The 27,499-nt window shown below is 35.3% G+C and overlaps 1 protein-coding gene across 1 annotated transcript in view; it reads right to left on the reverse strand.

The window, feature by feature from the left end:
* LOC149782386 (synaptogenesis protein syg-2-like) overlaps positions 1 to 22,548 on the reverse strand; it is a 68,496-nt gene extending 45,948 nt beyond the window's left edge. Inside the window, exon 1 of the mRNA XM_089935124.1 lies at positions 22,415 to 22,548. Coding sequence (XP_089791250.1) covers positions 22,415 to 22,514 — 100 coding nt within the window. The 5' untranslated portion in view covers positions 22,515 to 22,548. The remainder of the gene's footprint in view (positions 1 to 22,414) is intronic.
* Positions 22,549 to 27,499: the final 4,951 nt, after the last annotated feature.

Below are 27,499 nucleotides of genomic sequence, written 5' to 3' on the forward strand. Positions count from 1 at the left end.
GTGGTCTGGGAAATGATTTTATTTGTCCCGATAATATCATTAATGATGTGTCACGGTTAGAAGTTCTCATAGGAGGAAAACGTGCCGGAAATAATTCACCAGAAATAATTAATGAAGCAGCTGATATTTGTGGACGATTATTTCAAGTCGGTATCATGGATATCAGTGTTTACCGAGAGCTTATCGATGAACTTATTGATGACTAGTTGTTAGATAAATAACAAATAAAATAAGATGATCATACATAATAATCATCGTAAACCTGTACAGGTCAGAGCGGTAAACTCACGATTACCAGTCTATAGAGCAATTTACAGAGATGGACTTGGTGATGTTATTCAGGGATTATTCACAAGGATAGCTCCAAAAGAAGCACCTGTTGCAAAATAATTATCGATGCTATTGATATTGTTCGTGAAAAAGCTCCTGGTGCAATTGTCAGGCTTTCTCGGCAATCAGAGAAAGACTAGCACGATTATTGCGACGAAAACGACAACCATCAGTGAAACTAGCAAGTACTGATGTGATGCCCAATGACGTAAGTAAAATAATAAATCAGGCTGCAAATCAAAAATTAGCAGAATTATCTGAAGAAGCAGAAAAATATAACAGCAAATTTAATAGCAGGAAGCCGTCTTCGTCGACGATGATTTAGATCATCATTTGGAAAAATGGTAATTGTAATAAAAATGTTCAAGCGCGAATCCGACGTAGCATTTGATATGGAGGCACCTGTCATTAAATATGAATCGGTACGTGATTATCAATTTTATTCCTATGACGCAAGACAACCAAATCAGCGGGGGAGAATCGAATTACAGGTTCATGATACAAGTAGATATTTCTTGCCCGCTGAGGCGTTTATTGAAGTAGAAGGTAGATTTGTAACGAATGTTGTAGCTAATACGCCATATGATGCCAATTTGCGTGTTGGTTTTGTCAACAACGGAATTATGGCGTTGTTTGACAGCGCCACATACATGATTGATGGAAAAAATATTGAATCAATTCACAAGGATGTTGATTTTGCTACAACAATAATTGGTCTAGCGAGATATTCTGATGATTACAAAAGACCAGTCGGTCCAACAATAATGTTTGCTAAGAATATTACTGATCACACTGATCATGCTCAGTATATTAAGTTACGGACAACACGAGATACTGCAGTTGTTAATCAACCAGATGATTTTGAGCATGAAGATAAACCAGCAGGTGAATTTGATATTATAAAAAGTGTTAATACGAGATACAACTTAGGGTTTGCAACACGTCGAGCGGTGTTGTCAGGAAATAATATAAAATTTTCGTGTGCAATTCCATTATCTCACATCTTTGGATTTTGCAGAAATGTTAGAAAGGTCATCTTTGGAGCTAAACACAGTTGTGCTTGTAAGAAAAGGTGATGATAATGATGCAATCTGGCGAGTTAATGGTATTGCTGATGGTAAAGTAAATATATCAAAACTTGCATTGTGGATGCCAGTAATGACTCAATCAATTACTGAGGAACAAAAATTACTCTCTTTTATGGATCAAGGCGGTAAATTATTGCTATCATGGTTAACAGTAACCACATATGCTGTTCAAAGTAATGTTAATGGTTTATTCACATGGAATATAGCATCACAGCAAGGTGTGTCTGCGCCGCGACATATTTTTATTGCTCTGCAAAATAATAATCGGACGAATAGTCAAGAACATTCACATATGATATTTGACAATCTTGGAGTTAATGAAGTTTCCTTGCGGATAAATGGACATCAAGAACCATCTGAAGATATATTGGTAAATTTTGGTCAAAATCACGTAGCGCGTGTATATCATCGTTTAATGTCATTCATGGAACGTAATCAAACTATAGATACTGGTTTGCAAATATCACAACTAGATTTTACAAATCTATATCCGATTTATTATTTTTCACTGGAACATCTTGATTTGTCCAAACAGTCTGTCGTTGATATACACTTTCGAGCTCGTGTTACTAACCCGCCAGGTGGTGGTGACTTCTACAGAGCAATCGCGGTCATACTCAGCGAAAAAGCTATGTTACATGGTCGAATGAGAGTCTTTGATGCACCAGTGCAAAACCTTTAATCATGTTATTTAGAAAAATATATTTTATATAAAAATGTCGTATAGTCATGTTAGTGTTACTCTGACTCTTGGTCAGGTAAAAAAGCTTCAATCAAAAAACGCCAGCAGACGTGGAACTAAAATATCATTAAAACGAGATCAGATTAGTGGTAGTCCAAACAAATTATCGTTGACAAATAATCAGATTAAACATTTCAATAAAGCCCGAGAATCAAAAACCGGAGTTCAATTCCATCTTTCTCCGAGCGCCATCAAGGACATGGTTAAAACGGTGGTATATTTCCATTTCTTGCGGCTATTCCAGCGTTAATAGCTGCTGCTGCTCCAGCCGTAGCAAAAGCAGCCGCATTAGGTGCTGTTGGAACAGCTGCTAGAATGGCTCTAAAGAAAGCAACAGGAAAAGGATACAAAAAAAGGGACGCGGCCTAAGATTACCGGGATCTCGTTGGGGAGGAGGTCTGAGGCTTCCACGTTAGATACTCCAGGATCAAATTTTGATTTACTTGATGTTGCTAAAAAATTAAAAACAAAAGCCTTTAGAGGTGTTGTTATGCGAGATCAATTACCGGACCGACGGAACAAACTCGAAATAGGCATTATTAATCTAGACTCGAATTCAGGACCCGGTACTCATTGGGTATCATACGCGGTTGATCCACGTGGAATCGTTTATTTTGATTCGTACGGGTTAGCTCCACCTGTTGAATTTATCAAGTACGTCGCACCACTTCACGCGCAAGTTTGGTATTCAACGCTACCCACACAAACAATGACAGATCCGCCAATATGCGGCCGTGAGGCAATTAATATACTTAACGCTATATCAAAATCATCCAAACCGCCACATAAAGTCGTGCATGATTATACAAGCAACCGCTTCGTTGCGCGTAAAGCGTTTTAAACAGATCTTAAATTATAATGGTTGATATTTACGGAAGAAGATCTTAACGCGTTAAGAAAAAACCCGGCGACGTTAATCTGTCAAAGTATGCGACTAAAGATGAACTCGCTGATATCATGAATCTTGCTGGAGTTGACCCAGATGAGGTTGTTATTTTTCAGGATCGATACGGAAAACTAAAAACGAGCAACATCAGATGGAATGATATCGTTCGACGAGTACTCGGTGCAGTTACGGATAATATCCCTGTATTTACTGACAGCGGCAAAATTAGGGATTCAAGTATATCGCTTGAAACCATCGGAGATGAAATTGCAAAAAATGTTGCTAATCGTGTAAAAAATACCGGTGACATAATAACAGGTGAACTTAGCATGAACGGGAATAAGATAGCAGTGTTAAGAGATTCAACATCCGACGAAGACGCAGCAACAAAAAATGCGTCGACGTCAACTATGGCACCGTAGATGGTAAATTATCCACGTTGCGGGCCGAGTATGACGTTCACGTAGGCGCTTTTGGAAGATTTCGAAGAAATTTTAAAAAAAACGATGAAATCCATAGATAAATTCTTCGGCACTCCGCACGCCATTGACATAAAACTTTCTGATATCAAAACTAACCTAGACACGATCAAACTATCACAGCAAGACATCGTAGCGGGGATTCCTGAGATCGTTAATAAAACCAATTTGATTAACATTCCAGCCGGAATAACTCCCGGGCATATCACAAACATCGTATACACTGTATCATCGGGATTCGCAACGTGGTCGCAGCAAAATAAAACTATCAAATATACCGCAACAGTCACTGGCGTGTACAGGCTATCTGTGTTCAGTGCTGCAAAATTTAAAATATTTACAACGTATCCATGGCGTCATTCAACGGATACATTTTCCGGGGTTGTATCTGTTATATTAAATAGCTGAACCGAAGAAATATTTATTCTGGAAGCAGCTGATAAGAAATTAACCGCAACATCTTACTGGTGGTGTTTGGAATTTGTAGCTGAAACACCTCAATTGGTTACTGCATAAAACTGTATGGACGGTGCACAATACAGGTATAATCAAGCGCGTGAATGGCAGGCAGCATTAAAAGATCGAGTCGAACAGTATACAGTAAAAGTAAAGAAATATCGACGACGATTAGTTATCGTTGATGTGATTGTTTATTCAGTATCCGCTGTTGTTGCTGGAACAGGTGTTATATTATCAGCGGTGACAATGATGGCACCAGTAGCCGTAACTATTTGTATTTCAGCAGCAACATCTATTGCAGGTGTGCTCAATATCATCGCAAACAAATATGTACTTGCACGAATGAAACATTATCCGATTACATAATAAAATTACACACAAGGACGGTAGCATACTCGAAATTGTCCTCGTTGTTATCAGCAAGTCTCAGTGATGCAATTATATCGATTTCGTGTTTTCAATGATGGTTAAAATATATGACGAGGGTATTGGTATTAAAGATACAAGTACTAATAATGACAGAATTACTCCAGCAGATCGTGACTAATACAACTCCGTCAAATATAACGATGCTCTCGGTAAGTTCAACTAATCCTGAATTTAGTATTAACTTTCCTACTGCAATTCCAGTGAGGGAAATAGCACTAACTCAATTACGGGTATATTACAGCTGGCCAAATATCAGATCAAAATCATTTAATGGTACATCAGCAAATAATTCGCTTGTATTTGCTGACAAAAACAAACCAGATGGTACTCCTGACTGGATTGTTGTTGGAATACCCACTGGGAGTTATGAGATTGAACAAATTAATGAGGAATTTCAACGTAGAATAGAATCAATAACCGGAAAAGAAGGGAAAATATAAATCAACGTTCATGAACCGACGCTGTCCTCGACGGTTGAGATACATTCTCCTGATTACGTCGTTGATATTTATCAATCCACGATAATATCCGTACTAGGTTGGCCTGAAATTCCGCCAGTGTATCAAGGACCACCAGAACCAACTCGGGATGATTTTACATCATCGAAAAGTTTTCATCATAATATTAAAATGAATTATACAAGTTTCTGGTGGAACATAGAAAAACGGGTATGGGAGAAACGGGATCAATTTCGTGTCAATAATATTGGTGAGTACTACTGGCTCTTACACAACGCTGATGGCGGTAATTCATTTTACGATATAAATATCAATAATGTCATCAGTATCATAAATTCAGATCACAAAGAACAACTGGTTAATTTACGTTCTCTTTTTACTGAATATTTGTCCTATTTGACATCAACGCGTGAAGAAATTATTAAACGAGTAGAAATTTTAAATAATATAGCTGATACTATTGAATATTTTCATAATAGAATCATAAACTTAGTTTTTGAATCATCGGGTAGTTATAGAAGGTTTTTCGCAACCAAGTACAACATATCCGAAGCTGACATTACAACGTTTAAGTTCCCTGATTATAATCCAGATAGATTAAGAAAACCTGTCAATGATGTTATTGATGAATATTTTTCTAAAATACTCGATGCATGGAGAAAAATAACCCCACTAGCAACTGTTCTCAGACATAATAATGATCCACACGGCGGCGGCAGACACGTATCTCCGGGAATCGTTAATATAACCAGCACGATCGTGGTCAATCTGGTTGGTGACGTAATTGACGGTAGCTATCAAATAGATCTCGGAAGATCAAATCAGGCTCAACAAGGATATATTTATATACATTTACACCACAAGTATCCCCTGGAAGTTTAAACGTGCAAGAACCAACTAATCCTGTGTATCTGCGGTGTCACAGTAATATGTTAACACGAATAAATTTTAGGCTCACAGATCACCTTAATCGCTTAATTGACTTGCGTGGAGAAGAGCTTGTAATAAATCTATATCTGAAATCATAGATCATTGATTTTAAAGATACAGTAAATAGCATATAATGTACCAGCACGTGATGGTTTTTATACATGACAAAGAAGTACTTGAAAACGCCATGAGAACAGCGTTTTCACAACCTCCAAACACGGAGCAATTTAACGTTAATTTAGTTATTGATGAATACGGAAACGAGGATTTCTTATTAACACAGGAACAGTTAGATGAGCTCCGTCGAGAACATATTATAGAGATCATTTGTAGCAGAGATCAGATTCTAAATTATGCACACTCATGTATTAAACTCGATCAACTTAAAAAAATATTTCTAAATAAATAAATAAAAAATATTTCTAAATAAATAAATAAATAAAAATATTTTTAATTATTGATACTCAAAATTATACAACTTAATCAGTTTTGTAATTCTGATGGGGTGATTAGATCTTTGATCTTAATATTTTATTTTATTTTATCAGAAATATTTTATTTTATTTTATTTTATCAGAAATATTTTATTTTATCAGAAATATTTCAACATTTTTAGTCAAATTTGTTATTTGTTCAGCTATTTTAGTCGATTTGTCAAGGAAAATTTGTCAAATTTCAGTTTTTTGTCAGGTCAAACCTCGAGCGATTCTCTAATTGTTTATCGATAAATCGTTAAAATCCTCATTTTTTTAGAAAAATTACCAAAAAATGTAACAAAAATCGCATGAAAAATCTCATGTTTTGAGCTAATTTTACTGATTTTTAACGATTTCTCTATGAAACAATTAGAGAATCGCTCCAGGTTTGACCCTGATGATGTTGGAAAATTCATCAATTTTCACTGACAAATGCTGAAATATTTTATTTTTTTTCTGAAAATTTGATGATTTTTCTGAGTACCAACTAGCCCATCAAAGTTACGAAATTGATTGGTTTGCATGATTCTGAGTACCAACTAACTCATCAATGTCAGAATAAATATATAATGTTTCAGAAAAAATAAAATATTTCAGAATAAATATATAATATTTCAGAAAAAATATAATCTTAGAATAAATATAGTCTCAGAATAATATTTCTGATCAAAGATCTACCCAGTTACCGAAACTTTCATTTTCATTTTCATCAGAATTATTTTGTGCTACTCTAGGTTACTCGCTGACATAATTTTTCTTAAGTATCTTATGCGGGTACTGATTGTTTTTTTTTTCGTTTCGTACTCGTTGGATAATCCCGATCTGACCTTTTCTACTGCAACAGAAAGAGAAATAAATTCCTTTACTTGATCATCGCTCACCACAGCTAGTGACTGGAACAGAGCTGCCTGAATCCGCTTTATGAACTTATATTGAGATGATAGAACATACTTATTTTCATTTTTAAGTTCTTCTAATGTTTCAAAATCAGATATTATTTTTTCAGGATTTAGTTCATCAGATATATTAATTCCGTTTTCTTCTAGTTTTTTAATAGCATAAATAATGTCTTTGATATTTTCATGGTTCATTATGTAATATATAAATATATAAATATATAAATATTTAAAATAAAAAAATTATCCCTATAGAACCCTTATCGAGTGTTTTAGCGAGTTCGGCGGGATGTTTCAAGGACGGCACAACATATACAATGAATATATACAATGAAATGAGTATATACAATGAAATCGATATATACAACGAATGACGAGCCCCTAATCGAGTGATGTAGCGAGCTCAGATTATGCATGTAATGAATGAATGACGAGCCCTTAATCGAGTGTTTTAGCGAGCTCAGGACGGTAAAAACATATAACTTAATTAAGGACGGTACGAACAGATAACTTAATTAAGGAAATGAATATATACAATGAAATGGGTATATACAATGAAATGGGTATATACAATGAAATGGGTATATACAATGAATGAAGGACGGCACAAACAAACAATGAATGAAGGACTGTACAAACATACACGCTCAGCAGAACACCCCCGCCAATAATCAGCCCGTGGGTGATACAAAACATGTATCAACCACCAGTTGATATGTGGTTGGAGGATTCTGCTGAGGGGGGGTGGCAGTACCCCCAATTATTATAAAATCGCAATTATACGCACCACCGACAGTTGTCAGCCATGGGCATTCGATCCTGGACCGCGAGCGTCACATTCTAATACATTGCCGATTGAGCTATCGAACCTTCTTACAAACATATGTTTCGGAAATTAATATATAGCTAATAATCATTGACAAGGAACTAATTTCAAGTATTTTTGCTCAAAATACAATTCTGATCAAGAAATACGTTTATATATTTTCACCAAACAAGTTAGTAATTTCCTATTTACTATACCACTTATGATCCACGCCATCGATGATAGAACAATCTGGTCCAGATCTTATAATTCCTCTAACTGTTAGATGTTTCCATCCTCTCTATAACTGTTCAATGGAGAAATATATGTTACGAGATTTCCCACTCGTAAATCTGTATCCGTGAAGAACATGGTCAAAGGGAGTATTTAGTTGTAATTATTACTCGATAAAAAAAGAAAAATAAATAACCACACATACGTACATAAATACATATCATATATATTTCTGCACTGAACAAGGAAAATGCAACTGATTTTTAATTCCAAACATTATTATACACGTATTTCTGTAATCGAGTCAATATAGGCAGTATCCCTGTACTGTACTGTGGATCTAAAATTAACCCGCTGCGATCGATACAGACTAGGCGCTGGTTTCTGCACTCAGTAAGCTGAAATATACATGCCGGTTTTCTGTAATTTAGATGAAATATACATGCATTTTATGTGCTGTCTATGTATAGTACGCTGTTCTAAATGTTTCTCGAATAGAGCAGAAAATACACAGATATAAACACATAACCGTATATTTTTGTAACTTAGAAACCATAAACGGGTATAGTTACTATGTAGATGATTATGACCATATACCGAGAAAAAAATTACCTCCCTTGGTTTAAGTCCAAAAATAAGTAGCATAATAATGAGAATTTCTGACAAAAAAGATAAATAGCTAATAAATATAATTCGAGGTAGTGATGATAGTTTATCTCATTAACAATATTGGAAGATGATTCTTTGATTATATTTACTGGAAAAAGTGGATTTATATATATTTTCCGCCAGAAATTGTACCGAACGCGGATTAATATCAAAGTATTTCGCAGCCGCGTTCATTGAATGAAATATAATTTCTTCGCTAGTTTATGTGTTTGTAGATTTGATGACCCTTCTAGAAGCTGTCTTACATCTTCCAGTATTAACACGAGCAGAGTTCTCGCTCTGTGTGACAACTCGAATGTTGGATAAACTATTATTTTGAGGATTCCCGTCAGCATGATCGATCACAAGACCATGTTTGATTAATCCCTTGTGACATTCATACACAAATCGATGACAGAGATAAGGTTTCTTCCTAGGAATAAACAATAGATAACTACGATTATTAATATAACCAACCGGTACTTTTTTCTGACAATTTCTAATCACACCATTACGATCTGATTCGTAATTCTTGATGACAGGATGTGGGACAAATTTATTTTGCTCCATTATACAATAATATTATTTGTTTAAATCATTGTTTGCCTGAAATCTTGATATATAATCCTCCACGGATTTTATAGCGTTTTCATCATTATTTTTTTTTTGCCATAATATCTCTTAAGTTCTCTGAACCGTTTTGCGCAACAATTTGCAGATAATTCTGTTTTTCCTCGCACTCCAATACCACATCGCAGACACGGTATTGGTCCTAGACTTCCTCGCCGTATACTTTGTAATTGCATCCAACAAAATTCCTTTCTGCAGGATTTGTTGCAGCGATTTACTGAGCCGATCATGAACCAAGTACAATGATTCATAATATATATATTATTTTTATTTAAATACTTGTTTTAATTATATGAACGAGTTTGAGAGATTATCCCAAACTAGGCCTTCTAAATATAAATTTAATATCGACAGATTATCTCCTGACTGACCAGTATGAGATCTGGTTGATCCGAAAAATAAAAGTTTGATCAATAAATTTCATGACGCCAAGAAAGAATTTTACAAGGATGTTGCATCTCATGTATGGTCAACGTTCAAGATTATTCGCAACACTGTCAAGGACGCTACAATGAATGACAAAAGAGCGGCAGCTATCATTAACTACATCGCTGAGTACGAGGGTGATCAAACATATTTCTTCAGAGTAAACTTTATTGTATTAATAGAAACAGGTAGCTGGATTATCCGTGATAAATATGATCCTGTCGTTGGTAATAATAAAATTGCTATATTAAGTAAAAATTCCAGACCGGGTCTATTGACTGGTTTTGACAAACCGTATTTTGAGCGAGCGTACCCTGTAACAGCAGTTATTTATGGAATCTAAGAGATAAATAAAAAAACCCAGCGTTGATAAACTGGCACCCATGAAATTTTCAAGGTTAAATTGTGTAGCCGAACGAGTAATAGAACACTTTACAAACGCGATGCGTGGAAACGGATTAACTGATTTAAGACGTGAAAAAATAAACTCGTGGGCTGATTCAGTTAAGAATACCGGTGCTACAATAAAAGATGTTGCTGAATTAGGAAAAATATTAAAGTTTCCAATAAAAGTATCAATCATAACGGGAGAAGTACTGTACGAATCAAAATATAAATCAAAAGGAGCTCCAATAAATATTATTGATCATAATGCGCATGCATGGACTAGCGCAGTAACAATATTTCCACATGATCGAACTGTTAGATTTTACCCCTCAGATATGGGAGGATTCATGTTTGATTTTATCAACAAAATAAGTAAAAACGATCCTGTATCGGTATGGTTTTTTAAAAGTGATGAGGAAGATGGATTTGATCAGTTTGTTAGACCAAACGGTGAAATATATCGAACAGAATATCTCCACGACGAGATGAAAAATCTCGCGGAGAAGTTTTTCACGGAAAATAATAACAAGTTACTAACTAATTGTTTTACCGTTCCATCTGTTGCGGCTCATTTCGCTAGAGAAAAAAAAAATATGGAAACCAACACGATTTGATCTAATCGAGGACGTGCGCGCAAGTTGCGTCGAATACGGACACGGCGGATTGTAGAATACCAAATATAATTACAATGATATTATTCCGGTTGATATGGTTGCATGTTATCCGGGAAGTTTTCTACGGAGATTGTTCTGTGTACTTTAAAAGATTCGGTCACCCTAAAAACGAGATGACGCGAGTGGCAATTAATGGACCTTTATCTGATTTTGATCTGACTGGATTCGCTTGTGTTGAAACATTCGAGTTTAACGAAAAACTCCACCAAATTTGTTATGTTTGGTTTAGTAGACATTTTTGTAAAAGACGTTGGGCGCCTATAGTTTTATTACGATATATGCTAGATTGTGCGGTACTGACATCGTTGGTTGTCAGTGAAGCAATTATATCATATCACGCGCAGACCGAAGTTTGGTTACCCATGCCAGATTCTATCAGTCTCGATGAAGTCATTAAGGAATTTAAGGAAAAATGTCCTGGTGTTTCCGAAGATGATATTATCAAAGAAGCTCATAAAATTCTCGAGATTAAACTTAAAAATAACGAAAAAACCGCAAAAGATCTCGATATAAAAATTATAGGTAAATTTACTCAGGGTGGTGCATATGATCATAGAAGACATCACGCACGATTAATTCTAGATGATGCCGAGTACGATTTTATAATTGCTGATACAACAGCGAGAAATATATTTGTAAATCGAGAAAGTGTTTATTATCCGACGGAACACAATTAAGTACGATCGTTAGTTACATAATTATGTCTCCTCACAGTATACTCATCTAAGATCTTCTATATTGGCTTATGTTTCAATACATTTATTATAGATGATTAATATATTTCCTGAGACCGCAGTCAGAGTCGCAACATATTCGTTTTATATTTCGAGTAAATATTTAGAATCTGTTATGGAATTTATAAGTAATGATGAACGATGGAGTTCGAGGAGAATAAAAAAGAAATATTACACAATTATGCAGAATCAGCAGATGTTCCGATGAGAAATTTGTATCATAAAGGTAATAAAATATCAGAAATGTCGAAAGCGCCGTCAGTGAGTGATCCAATAACTAGATATAAAACAGTATATCTCAATGGACCTGGTGGATGCTGCAAGACGACTCGAGCAATTAATGTTTTTAGAAATTCAGATATGATCGTGCTGACACCCACACATAGACTTTCACGAGAGATGAAAACAACGGCAAGTACAATCATGCACGTATCATAGTTTCTTTCGGTGGCGCGGGGATACATGGACTCCTGAACGAATGGGAGAAAAATATATACCTAAAATAATTATTTGGGACGAGATAAGTACGGTCTTATTGAATACATTAAAAACGTTTCTTGATTGGTTGTTGACGAAAAATACCGCTATAATAATATGTGGCGATCATGGTCAGCCGCCGCCTTTTATTGGATAATTGGATAAAAAATTTCGTTGATTATTACGAAGAAATAGATGATGATCATAAAGCTCTTGATGAAAATTTAAAGGAATTTAAAAAATTAATCAGATTACAATCAAACAAAATTCAGTGTGAAATAATACGCGGAGTAATCTCAGAGACCTCAATGAACGATTTTTTGAATTCATGGAGACCCAACGGTTTGATAGTAGCAAGCAGAAAAATAATCAGAGACGCTTTACAACAGCAGATATTTCAGCTGCATAAAGAAAAATATGCAGAATTGCCCGTACCGTTATGTTATAGACCATCAGATACACGAAAACAGAATATTAATGTTGATATTCCAGAACAGACTGAGAAGCAAAATCTCGTATTAAATGATATTGTCGCTGTTGATATCAGTGTAGTCGAAGATGCATTACGCGCTGACAGATCTCCATCGGTGTTGGAATACGCTATGACGATCCACTCGTCTCAAGGATTAGCTATTTCTGATACACGAGTCTGGATTGTAGACGATCGTATTGAGTGGTCAAATTTAGTCTATTTAGCGGTGTCAAGGGTTAGAAAAATATCTCAAGTACGGAGAATTATAATTCCTGAAATCGTTAATAAATTTAACATCGTTAATGATGATATAATAAGAAAAAAATTAATCGGATACAAACAATCTGATAAAAATAAAGGCGACTTTGATCTTGATGTTGAATTTATTATTGAGTTAAAACAGCAGCAGAATAATCATTGCGCAAGTTGTAATTGTATAATGCTGTGGAGGTATTCGAGTAATGATTCAAGACTATTTACCGTAGATAGAAAAGATATTAGTCGCGGTCATACATGAGACAATGTTATGTTGACCTGTCTCGAGTGTAATCGACGTAGAGGCTCTAGTTAAGTGATCGCGGTGGTAGTTGTGTATCCTCGGGAATTATTTGTAGTTGTTCACGTATAAATCCACGTTGAGGAGCAGTTGAATCTAGTCTGTAGATTGCGGGTCTACCTGGGGATAGTGTCACGGTGGACATTTTGTGTGTGGTAACACTCCAAATAGGATCAGTAGCTCTTTTTTTACCACCTTCAAGTTCACCCAGTTCATATAAATATCTAACTGTAACATCATCCAGTATTTTTTGTTTTTCAATATCCTTTCGTTGTATTGGTATATTTTCTCTTGTAATTGCATTAATGGGTTTCATGTTGGTTGTTCGTGTGATCTCATTATTTAATGCAGCTATCACACTTGGTAATCTTGTAACCCATTCGCGAGATCTCGTATCCTGAATACATTCCTTTGCATATTGATATCCAAATAACCGCTCGACAAGTGTTCGATTAAATCGCTCCACAATTGCAGTATACCCTCGTCGTATTTTGGTATTATGTCGTTTCATCAATTATGATACTGGACCAAGACATTCTTTGCCAGGATCAACCTGTAATAATTGTGGCCATCGTAATGGTCCTCGTTGATAAATTCGTTCAAACGCATCGGCTACTTCAGATGCTGTTTTAGTTGATAGCGGCTCTGCCCCTTTGTACCTACTTGCAACATCAACAACAGTCAACGCGTACTTGTATGCTTTTCTACGTACAGTATCATGTGGTAAAAACAGAATATCTGCTTGATGAACTTCATTAGGAACACTAACATCGAAATATGCGTACTGAATTCGTTTCGGTAGTGGTAGGTAAATTTGCCATATTGCTTGCCTGGATAACCACGCTTTAGCAGTAGAATGTTTAACCGCTGCTGCATCGGCAAGTTTACTAATTGCAGCTTTGCCTCTCCAGTATCCTCTTGGTGAATAATAAATTGATTCCATTATATATTACCAGACCCAAGCGCTAATTTACCTTTCATCGCGGATCTTACTAACCAATTAGCTAATTTTTCTTTGATATTTTTATTTTTTATAGAATCTAGCGCGTGAATTAATTTCACATCTGCAATATGCCTATCTTGTAGACTTTTACTTTTATTAGCAACATCATGAGCGTGACAAGCTCGATCAATAGCGTTTATTGGTTCCTCGCCTAGTTTTGGTTGATCCTGATTATCAAACTTGATATCAAGTCTGGTACCAGGACCGCAGTAATTATATCCTGGTAGATGTTTTTCTCCTGGGTATTTAGACCATGGAGCACCTGGAAACTTTGACATCAAATTAGCAATATCACCACCGCGCTTACTAGGTGAAAACGAAAATTTCTTTCTACCGCATACAGAACATTTTCCACCATACGCTATTTTTTTATTTTTTGTTCTAACCGTAGTTAAATCAGTAGTTGGAGTTTTAACTCTGCAGCGTAAACAATATAAATTCATGTTATAAAATATATGGATATAATTAATTTCTCAGCAACTCGGCGACGAGAGCCAGTTAAACACCACCCTGCGTTACCAAATTCCATCAGAATGATTATCATAGGACCATCTGGATCGGGTAAGAAGCAATTATTACTTAATTTGATAATGAGATGGTTGAAATGGGATAAATTATATCTGGTAGCACCATCCGTTGATGATCAGAGGTGTTATGAAGTAATAAAAGATTTTAACGAAAATGCAAGATTGATAAATGACGGTAAAAATATTATTGATTTTGTAACAGATATTGGTGAAGCACCGTCCGTAAATGTTTTAGACGGATTTATTGATAATTTAGTTGCATACGACGATGTGATGCTAGATAAACAAGCAAACCCAGCTAGAATATTTTCTTGCGGCAGACATAAAAATACAGATGTGATCTATGTTACTCAACGGTATACACAAATACCAAAAGTGATCAGAGACAATTGTAATATTTTAGTTGTTTCTAATGGCGTAGATGCACACACGATGAGAAATATTCATCAAACTTGGTGCAGCGGTGACATGGATATAATTAAATTTAAAAACTTCTTTTCATGAGCGCAATCTACTCCGCATGGATTTATAACAATAAATTTGCACGATCCTAGAACAAGATATCGTGTAGGTCTTGATAAAATATTAGGATAGCAGCAGAGAGGACGCCTACCAATGTTGGTCGTCAAAAAAAATGAACAAAAATAAATAAACACGTAGAATACTTTATTTTTCAGCTACTATTTCGAACTAAGGTTTTATTAATATAATCGGCCATTACAGAAATAAATAATCTCAAGGAAGCGTTTATTTGTAAAAACCTGGACCTTTCTACGAGATGATTTTTTCATGGACGTTTTATTTTTTTGTCGGAATTCTTGGGTCTGTTCGCCCTCTCTGCTGCTTTTTAAGTTTTTATTTATGTTTCCTATTCCTACTTTTTTAAAAATCTACTTTGCAGAGGCATCCCCTAATTTTAACATACTGAATTTATATGGAGAAAATGATCTCAATGTACATGAATCTCAAATTATGCGCACGCTTCAAAAATGTAACCCTCATATAAACCGCAATAACACTATGTAATTACTAAGCAACTAAGACCCCTGCCTAATCTTATTGAACAATACAACAGGGAGTTGGTACAGACCAGTAAATTCATATCCATTGTGTAAGAAATAAACCGATATATCCGTGAGACACTATGTGCCATAGAATATGCATAGTTAAATCAAGTGCATTTTAAACTGTCTTTATTTCCAACACTCCGGTAAAATGAAATCCACAAAGAATATGCACATCAACATATTAATCATTCTAAATTGTACACTGCTAAATATTATTTAAACTAACACATAACACAAATCACTATTGTCTCATAAATATTGCTTAAAAACCTAACAATCATGATTGTGTTTCTTTCCAATACCAAACTTTTTTGTCATGAAAATATATTCAGAATCCTAATTGCTGAAATAAAAGCTTTGTAGTTAGTTTTTCACATATATTATGTACACATTTATAAAGACTGCATGTGCTAGTATGGTAGACGATATTGATCACTCATTAGCAGATAATTAAATATTGGATGGAGATACTACAATATTGAATTCTTTTCGAAGCTATACATACCATTGATGGCTTAATATATTTGACTAGGCTGCACTTCCTGGTGGATGGACATGTATCATTTTCTGGTGGATGGACATATATCAAATAAACAAAATAGTCAAATAATGTGTATAGTTTGTCTTTTATCCTACCCAATACATTGGAATAAATTCATGACAGTATACTCATTACCTTCATGAAGATGGTCTACTTACCATACTTCTTGTGAAATATTGGGTTCAGAGCTATGCAAGTGACTTATTAATTGGGAACGGATTGCCTGTGCTATAAATAATCACATGGCATTAACATACTGTTATGTATACTTAGTTTGTGTTTGTCAGCTTTCAGGCATTACATAAAATTGTAATGGAACATTTTATCTTGGTCTTAACCTTATCCAACATCAAGATCTGCGACCTCATCTCATATCACATACGCAGTCAAATCATATATATATATATGTGTGTGTGTGTGTGTGTGTGTGTGTATGTCGTGGTGCTGAAACTCCCTAATGTGATGCTATTTGCCATGTGAATAACCCAGCAACGTTACCCTAGACACTGTATGTGGTCATCGTCAACCACGACAGCTTTGACTTACTACCGCTATCTATGAAAGAGAGCAGCTGTTTTTCTTCAATGAGTGATGGTGTCATTGTCGACATCACAACTTACGTTTTGTGAGTTTCACTTTACCATCATCAACACCAGGTGAATACCAGATTGCTTAGTTGTCCGTAGCTTTTAGAACTAATACTATTGTGTGTTTAACACTGAAAATAAGCTTCCGGATATCTCTTCTGAATCCAAATAAGTGCGACAGTAGAATTGTGCATGAAAATTCTTCATTGCCATTTAACATTGGTCGGCGTGCGCAAATCCCTGGTTAAAATTTTATTCACTGATGTGTCTTCAGCACCGTTCATCGTCACATTGCTGCTCTCGGAGTGATCATATGTATCTGTGTATATCATCACTAATGGACCCTCAGACCACAAATAATCATTATAATATCTTCCCAGACCCAATATCGTCCTGACAACGTCGGGACATGATTCAATATTCGTTCCATCAATGCTGTAGGTGGCATTGCTAAATAATGTCATAACACTGGCCAAATATGCATTGTATACTCATAAAATACTGTTTTGGTTAGACCATATTATACTAAATTAGAACATTATTACTTTATTCAAAAGAAAAATATTTTAAAAAAATATCTTTTACAACTTTCGATAATACTTGTATAACGTTACTATGTTCATTGTCACATAAACTTTATCACCAATAATATTAGTCCTGAAGTTATTACATGAGTGTGTCAGTATTCACACAGTAAGTTTATTACAAAAGTTTGTCTATATTTGCAGCAAATGCTATGTTACATTTATCTCGTTTAAAAAGAAATCTGTTAAAGAATGCAATAGCAATTTCTATACAAATAATTGCATGTATTCATGTTTTTTACCAAACTGGACAAAACCTGCTGAAATAGATATGCCGGTCGTGCTCTTCCGCAACCTTGGATATTTCCTTTGCTTTCCTTTCTGTCACCACTGACGTTTTTGACTAAGTGTTCAGTTCTTTCTTACTTTCTCAAAAAGGGTTGTCTTTCATTTCATGCACCTCCTTGTATCGGCTGTAACTTGTGTTTCGGATATTAGATTTCATAATAACATTCTCTGTATAATTCTTCCTACCTCGATTCGCATAATTCAAATCTTTCTTAAAAAGATAAAAACTGCCAGTCCGTTTGCAAACAGTTTTCATATGAACCATCCAAGTTATTTCCGTCAACTTTCTGCTTGAGCTATTCCAATATCCACACATTTATTGAACCTTTATCCTAAAATTTTGCATTATTTTCTCTCTTAAAACTCAAGATGCAATGTTGGCGAGCATGCTTCTATATTTTGATTTCCATCAGTTTCCGGGATAGGAAGATGAATCGGATAAGTAGGAACTTTTGACCAGCCAGAATACTCTTTAAATTGATCTTGCACAAACTAATAAATGAAACAAATACTTTAATTTGAATATTATTGAATAATTCCAGACAACCAGACAGACTGTTTTTTTTTAAAAACCGGATTAGGGATGATATAAAAGCAGCCACATTGAGATTCCGATTTTTCTCGTATGGAGAAAAGCGGAATTACGATTTAATACGGAGAATTATCATATCTGAATAATGCAACTGTCCAGGAAAAATATGACAGTACCGTGCAGGCAACAACATAAATTGACAATACTACCTTTGACAAATAAGACCATCCCATTTTTATAGTATCATTATTGCATTAGGAATTATATTTTTAAGCTGAATTACTGAATCAACCTCTAACTTCACACTTCTTGTATTTTGTTTATATAAAAAAAACAAGTATCTGGTGGGAATTGCTTAACACCTCACTTGTTTTCATTATCTTGTTCATTGTGATACATATAGACATTAAACCTAAAGATGCAATGAAATATGAAACAAAGGACAAATCACTTAAACTTGTGGCTGTGGATCATCTTGTCAAACAATCTTTCAGAAGCTTCAGTCATACATAACATTATCAAAAGCAAAGGAACAAATGTGAACGTGCTTAGTTTCACATGTGGCCAGCAGTAATGCTAAACATTACTTGGGAATGCAAGGTATGCTATGAGACCAATCTGAGAATTGTGATGACCACAATTTAGAATCATTTCCCGGCTGGCGACATCTTCCTCTGCATCCTATGCGTGACTAAGATTGCCAGATTAACTCTTTAAGATGATAAGAACGCTGCACAATGACTATGAAACAGTTACAACATTGCAACTCTTGTCCATCATGGGATCAAACTTTCTCTTATCACCTAATCACTTACTCGTGGAAAACATTATTAGAAGCGGGTGCTCTTTAATATAAATGATAATTATGCCCATGGTGTGCATGTCAGTCATGTCCAGCCACAAGTTAGGTAGACCTTTAGGGGTCAACAAATTAACAAGAAGGATGAAGTTTTCACATAAGTATGCAATTGATGCTCCATCATCATAAAACTTGTCTTTCGTACTGTACACATATAGATTCAAGATACCTTCCTCATAGCCACTGAATAAGTCAAATGAAAGCATCAGCAAGTTGTCATTGTCATTGTTGTTGTTTTTCTTGTGGGGCTTAATGCCATTATTCAGCACACAATTGCCTATAATGGCCGCCACTATAACTAGTGGAGGAAGAATCTGGGGAAAATTATCAAAAACCACCCACACACAGGAAAACTACTGGCAAACATTCTCAAGTACCCACAATGGCTGGGTCTGAGACCTGAATTCCCGCAGACAGAGGTGAGACAACAATAATCCACAATGATAAGCAATTAAGACCGTTTAGCCAACCAGGGCCTTCGTAGTCATGGTCAAATTCGTATATGTATCCAATGGCATACCCATCTTCTAGACAACTGGTGTCCCTGGCAAAAATTGTTGTTGCTCAACAGTAAAATACACCATAACATGGCAAACTTAAGTTTGCCTACTTCTGCATAACTCACTGGATAAGCAGATTATTGGTCTGTTTTTTTTTCTTTCTCAAACTGCTCACACCCTACATGTGCTTGCAGTGCATGTGACATGTTATGGCATATTGATCATATGGTTGGTAAACTTTGCCTATAGTGAGTGCAGTTTCATAATTTTGATATTATAACGTGAACATATCACTTCACCTGGTTGTGATTGGTCCAAAAAAGCCCATGAACGTATTTTGCAGTATTCTCTTTACTGATTGGCTACAGTTGTAGAAAACTTTTTTAACCCCATGTTCTGGAACGTTTTGCTGTCCATAAACATTTAGGCCGACATTTTCTTATTCAATTCACCAAAATAATTCAATACAGAAATGGTCTCATCTGACTGAATACGGCTAATTTACCATTGCAGGGACTTGTTATATCATGTATACCATATCATAAAAGTAAAAATCGATAAAATACCAAAGCAAGAACAAGAACAAGGAGAAGAAAAACTAAGGGTATTGCTAAGTTCTTAGCAAATGTGTTAGTTGGTGTTGTAGGAGAGCAGTAAACCTGAAGTACGGAATCCACCATATACACAAGTGTGGCTTAATTGTTAACTTTCAGAAGTAAATAATCTCACCTCTGTTCAAAGAAGTATGTGGATACAAACCGGATATAAAGAAACTGATAGATATTTATGTAACCACTGCATATTTATGTGGTTAATATGCGATGCAATTCTGACTCAGAATGACATTTGTTTAACTTACATATTTTGTAGTCTATCATTCAAAATCAAACTCTGGAAAATCATGTCAAAAATACATTACAGTAAATGTGGGAATTTCTGCATCTAGGAAACCTTCTCTTAAATGAATCTTGCAACAACATATTTGTTTGTTGTGAAAGTGACATGCTAGGTTATTCAGACATGGACTATCTACTGCATTATAACTGGTACCTCATCAAACAATGTGACATCACGAGCATTGGACATTCGGTGTTGAAAAATGATTTTGCCTGTGTAAAATGTTGTTTATTCTGATGTATGATTGTTCTTTGACTTATGTAATGCAAGAAAAGTATAATCTACTTTTAAACGTTATACTAGATCAACTTTGTTTGGGACTTTTTTACGCACAACACATGAAATGTCAGAATATACGATATTATTTGGATTTTTTTCTACTTATATTAATTTGCAATGAAATAAAAACTATGTGATAAATAAAAGTCTCAAATGGGTAATGATTTAATACTAAAGTCATGAAACTTTTTTAATAATGTCCAGCTTTTCCTTGCCTAGGCTCGTAAACGCTGCAATTATTCAACTAGTTTCATTCACTTTTAAATAATTACCCATTTGTCATCGTCTATATAATGCAGGGGCACCTGACTATGTAATTATTTGTTACTGATATTTAAGGTCAAGGTCTAGCCTTCTTTACCAACTTTTGAAAGTTCTGCAAACATTTAACCTACATCCTAGTGATTTTATTGTGTCTCGTGTGTTTATATGGTTGTTGTGATCATAATTATTGACTATCGGATGAAATCACTTTAGGGGGAATTTTTTTATTTTATTCAAGGTCATTCTGGTTTATACCTTAGTGATACATCAAGATTGTTTGCATATCAGCCTATTCAAGGCTATTAATACACAGGAACATTCAATATTGTAGTTCATTTGGAACAATGTATTTTTGGATCTGCGTTAGAGCTTTTATGCCTATTAGGCATTTGATTCACAATACTATCAATTCCTTTCAACTGTTAATTTTATATTAGAAGGAATTTAATTATATGTTGAATTTATGAAGCTTATTGGCTTTGCTTTCTCGAGTCATAAAAATTGTGATTATGACTATAAATGCCATTAATCCTCTAAATCTCCCCATGCATTTCTTGCAAATGAAACTTTTGTATTGCATTTCCCTTCAACAGTTCTGTTACCTCATTTTTAGGTCATTACTTGTCCTATTTAGCATCATACCCCCATCTCTTTCATTTTGTGGCACAAGTCTTCATTCTTCCTTTCTTGTTCTTTACCTGCTGTTTTATGCTTTTTCTTACAGCATTTTAATCAGTTAGCCAGATGATCATGCTAAATTTAAAGTCGAAAGAGTGTAACCCAGGACAACAAATAGGGTGGGCAGCTACAGAGTGAGACTGCTCTGCTTCAGTGCCTCTTGGCTCTCTGCATGTCCTGTAAAAATAAGCATTGTTTAGGAAACTAAAATTTGTGCTGTCTTTGCCTTGACTCTCCTTGCTGTACAAAATTAGACTCCTTGTGGGTCAGAGTATCGCATGTCATTATTTAAGGACAGTCATATCTTACAACCGCTGGTATGTGCAGCACAGCCCCCAAACCAAATTTGTCCACTTTGAACCATTCATTAAGAAGAAGTAGTGATACATTACATTTGGGTGGCACATTCATTTTGACTTCACAGCAATCCCTAAAGTAGCTGAGCGGGAGTTTTGATTGGTATACAATGATCATCGTGCAATGTGACACTTACAAAATGAATAATTTAACACATATGTAGTGGACTTATTGACAAAATTATAAAATCAAAGGATATAACTCTATTAAATCCAAGTAAATAAACTCTACTTACATGTGAGATACAGTTCCACTGAGGCATTTTGTGGAGATGTCCAAGTTCTATGTTCAGCCTGGCATACATATGTGACTCTGTCTTCAGATCGTGTTGCCATTATAATCACTATTGATGTTACATCATATGTGCCATCTGCGTTATATTGTGAAGAATTACTCGCAGGGACCTCTGAACCAGTCACGCCACCACGTAACCATTTCACATAAGATTGTGGGTTACCTCCCCTGACCTGACAGACAAAGGTGATCTGACTGTTTTCTGTTACCCGTGATACCCTCCTCCCTGACCCAATGTCCTCTGTTGCGTTAGTAATTACTGGATTTTGGGGTGATACTAAAGGTAAAAATGCAAAGGTTTGTAAACCGTAAAGGCATACCAATTCATTGTTTGAAGATATAGTAGTAGAAGAAAGACATCAATGTGCATGGAATATTGATGACTTTAAAGGTTTATGCAACACTAATAATACTATACAGGTTTAACATTATGACATTAATGGGAATCCATACTCCTATTCTATGGCAATTATTAGAAAACAGTGTATATCTCACATGTATTTCCAGAACCCCAAGTAACACAAATGGTGTGGAAAGAGTAGAAAGGATTAAGAAACAAATCCACCACTATCTCCCTGCACGTGCTGATGAAGTTGCCATGGCAGCTCATGAAGAACTTCTCTGCACACCACGCTTTCTCGCATGGTCGTCAAGGATGATCATTGTTAAGTGACAATGGTTTCAATCAAATGGGAATGGTTTACTGTATATGAACCCCTACAAACATCCTCTATAGTGGTTCATGGAGAGAGAGAGAGAGAGAGAGAGAGAGAGAGAGAGAGAGAGAGAGAGAGAGAGAGAGAGGAACCAATTTGTTTATATTGTTACCACATGATTAAATGTGTCTTAGTTCATATGAAAATAATGTCATAAATATAATGTCAAATCAAATTTTACATTATACTGACATAGACGCAATGACTCAAAAACTGTACTAATACTTCAGTACTTTTTTATTGATGAGAGGCTGATTGACACCTTCTGAAACAAGTTTACGCTTTTACTGTATTCCAGTACATCAGAACAAAAATAAACACAGACTTAACAAGACTTTATTGAGTTTCTCTTTGACAGTGTAAAGTTATCCTACTGTTTAAACATGAAAGGTATCCTATGATATATGTACATTTAAATTCCCAATGACATCCGCTTCTGTTAAAATAAAACACAAAACAAAACAGAAAATACTTAAGTTACACTTAAACGATATCCGCATTTTCGTCCTTATCATGTAATGATCCAGTCCTGGAACTGAACATGCATGTACACAGCTATGAGCTTTAGTGTAATTCTAACTGTATTTATAATGTATGGTAATATACTGGTCATTTAATCAATGGGATTATATTGTTCTTTTCAACTGATTTTAAAAAATGTAATTGTTTTACTTATCACAAGTTTTGTTTTCTTCAAATAAACAGCCCAATAGAAAATTAAATGATATCTCCATAATAAAGACAGTTTGAGCTGATCTTTTGCAGACTTAAGGCACTGTACTTTTCAAATCAAATTATAGTTTCTTGATTAACCTCAAAGTTTGTTGAAATGGATTATAATGTCGAAAAATATCAATTCTTTTGTTCAACCAATTTAAGGCATTCTGCATGGTTGTGTCCACGTGTCCTAATATTTGATTATTCATATAAGGCAAAATATAAAAACATTACTATCATAATAAAAAAAGCCTAATCTGTCAGATGGGAAATGTTGAGTCAATAACCAAATCATAATATATATCTTATACATTTAACTATTTCAATGCGATTCCCCGCTTGAAAGTAATGGCGCATCTGGCTATATAGACAAACAAATGAAACAAACAGACCAGTTTCTTTCAAGATCATTTAGTGGATTTCTGTATTTGGTACAATGCATTCCAACTAAAATTGATTAAGTGGAAGACATGTGATTGATGCCCCATCTCCATCTCTCTCTCTTTCTCTCTATCTCTAAAGTGATGGATCTTAAATTTATATTTCTCTGACGGCCTACCTTTCCTCGAAACGGCACCAAAGCAAAAGTATACTGTATTTATCCATTTAATCATATCGTGCATAATACCCAATACGAGTCTCCTAGAGAAAAAAGGACAGTCAAATTTCATGTGACTGTATATTTCTGTTTGTTCATTTCTGTTTTTAATTTAGTGGGAGGGAGCAAATCATTAGAAACCTATCCCCACTTCTTATCATGGTATGTTGATGAAGGTACATTCATGAACTCAATAACATATCTGGGGGAAAGGAACAAGATACATGTAAATGTAGGTCAGTCTCAGATATATATGTATGTGTGCATAAAGTATAGAGATACAAATATCAGTATTTCCATGGGTGGCCGACATTGACTGGCTGTTCAAAAATCAATCAGAAATGCCATTCAACCGCTCCATGGTCGAGAAGCCATAGATGTCCCGGTCAATGCATGGTGGTGAATTTTAGTATATTATTGCTCCATTAAGGAGCGTCATTGCAGGGCAAACGTTGTATGATTAAGAACGCAACTGCAATGTGGGGTGTTCTGGAAATGCATGTCAGCTTTACTGCAAGTGGTTATTTTAAGAAAATAGCTCTTTCTGAAAAAAGATGCATTAACATGGCACAATAAGTCATAGTTGTGTCGATTCAGTCAGAAAAAGGCCATAGTTCAATCATGTATTGACTTTAATGCTTCTCTGTGTTATCTATGAATATTTACAGTAATATGATATTGAGTACAATGAAATCCGGACAAACAGTATGTTTAAAAGTCACTTGTGCATTCTTCTATGTACATGTTATATGGGTTGCTTCAGAGTATTTATAAATAGGGTGGCATATGTGTATGTTTTAAATGCGCGTATCTTTTACATATGTGCATATTATAGATTCAGAAAGTGAGATACGGATTGATGGATGGATGGATGAACAAGAGAGTATAAACATAAAACTCTTACCCAAGACTGCGAGCTGGACATAATTTATAGGACCTCCAATATTACATTTATACAGATTGTCATCTGACCTCCGAGTGTTGTTAATGATCAGAGTTCCAGTTGTTGGTTGCACCGCCAGGCGGGAAACAAACTCGGCTGGTAGTCCATTGATATTAAATGTAGTCGTCCCTCTAATGTTATATGCAGTTTCGCTATGTGGTCCACTCCAAGATAGGCCTTTTATCACGGACGTCAGAGGACATGTAAGCACAGACTGGGTGCCCTCAGTCACATACACTGTCGTATTGGGGTCTGACAAAGAGGTGAAAATGTATCATAACAAAACATTTATTAGAATGAAGACCATCATAAATATTACAATACCTGATACTTTTATTTCATGGGGTGGCTCACAAGTTTAGTACATGCACCATGTTTTTCGGAATAAAACATTGGACATGCAATCCATCAACACATAATTAAATATAGTAACCCAACGTTTTGGCCCTCGTGATTTTTGAGGTTTTTAGGTGTATGTTTAGGGCTAAGACTGCGAATGAAAGGCATGTATTACTGGATTACCTTTTAATATATATATATATATATATATATATATATATATATATATATATATATATATATATACCATAGTTAATCTGGTTCCCTGCTCTTGTATGCTCCCTGTATTGCATTCTGCTATACGAGGTAAGTGAACGCCGATGCCATAGTGCCATGTGATCAAAACAAATGTCAGCATGTGGAGAGATCGAGCTAATCTAACTGCGACACATTTATTCCTTTAATAATCTGTTTATTAGTGACACAATGTGAACTTTACTAATGCTTTTGATTTGAACTATCCTTGTACCTCGTGCAAGCGCCTTTGGACGCCTCTATCCGATTTCCATACAAGTGCCTTTTGGACGCAACTACCGGATTCACATACAAGCGCCTTTTGATGCATGATGTAAATATCAGCCATTTTAAGCAGGTTTTCGTAGGCCACCTTCGGTGAAAACCATATATTAGATACTAGATTTATTTTTGTCAATGACCATTACGTCAGATCACGTGGTCAGTGTTTAAGCTCTGGTTAAAATCTGCTATTTAAAGTAATTTGGTCGTTTTATCCACTCTTCAAAATGGAGGTCGCGGATTTCGTTCAGTACTTACGAAGTTTTCAAGATTAGAATCACAACTATGAAAGCTTTAATAACTTAGATAAAAGTTTTAATATTGGTGTAGGCAGCAATTACTTTTTCTAAATTATCAAAATTCAGATGAATTAATGATATAGACGAGGACAAATTGTTTTTGAAAATTTCGAGTATGAGAAATAGCAGCTGCGATTGGTCACGTGGCTTCACTAACTTGACGGTGAACGAGTTCTCTCAAAATTTTAAAGCACATAGAAAATTATTATGTAACAAATAATTATACAGCTATAATGATCGGATTTTACTCTTCTAAATGTCCATATATAATAGATGTGTACCAAAAATGTAAAATGGTTAAATTGCTGTTAAACGTAGCATACACTACATTGCTTAAGAGTTAACAGACAGGACTATGTGTATGGAGTCGATTAGGTAACATGAGCAGCAGGGAAGTTGTACAGACCATCCTGAACAGACAAAATAAACCTTCCTACGCGAACTTTCTCCGTAGAAGCCTCGGATTTCACTTTTACGGCCTTCTACGGAAGCTAATTCTCGTGAATTTCAGACCGGATGCATCGGTTGGTCGCGCCGGTGTGTTAGTAAATATAGCGTTCGAGACAGGAAAAAAGAAAATTAAGAAGAATTCTTCGGGATAAGATTTTTGTTTTAATTTTTTTGTTGTCTTAGGGGCTGCTTTTTCATGAATAAATTTGATCGAGACCAATTCGATACCTACTGCGTGGATCGTGAAGATTGATCGTGATGAAACCATGCGGCGTTGCCTGAGCGCGGCTAAACAAATTTTTAAACTTATTTATGTCCATGTCGCCGTTGCACCAGGTCTGATGAATATTTCTCAGCGTGTGCGTGTCTACGCCATTGAACACCGATAAAATATTGCAATTGTCCCTGATCACCTTCGGAATCTGCGTATATCTCTGCGTCACGTAAA

This window comes from Sinohyriopsis cumingii, chromosome 15, assembly GCF_028554795.1.
Source record: "Sinohyriopsis cumingii isolate HCF-2022 chromosome 15, ASM2855479v2, whole genome shotgun sequence".
Taxonomy (NCBI): Eukaryota; Metazoa; Mollusca; class Bivalvia; order Unionida; family Unionidae; genus Sinohyriopsis; species Sinohyriopsis cumingii.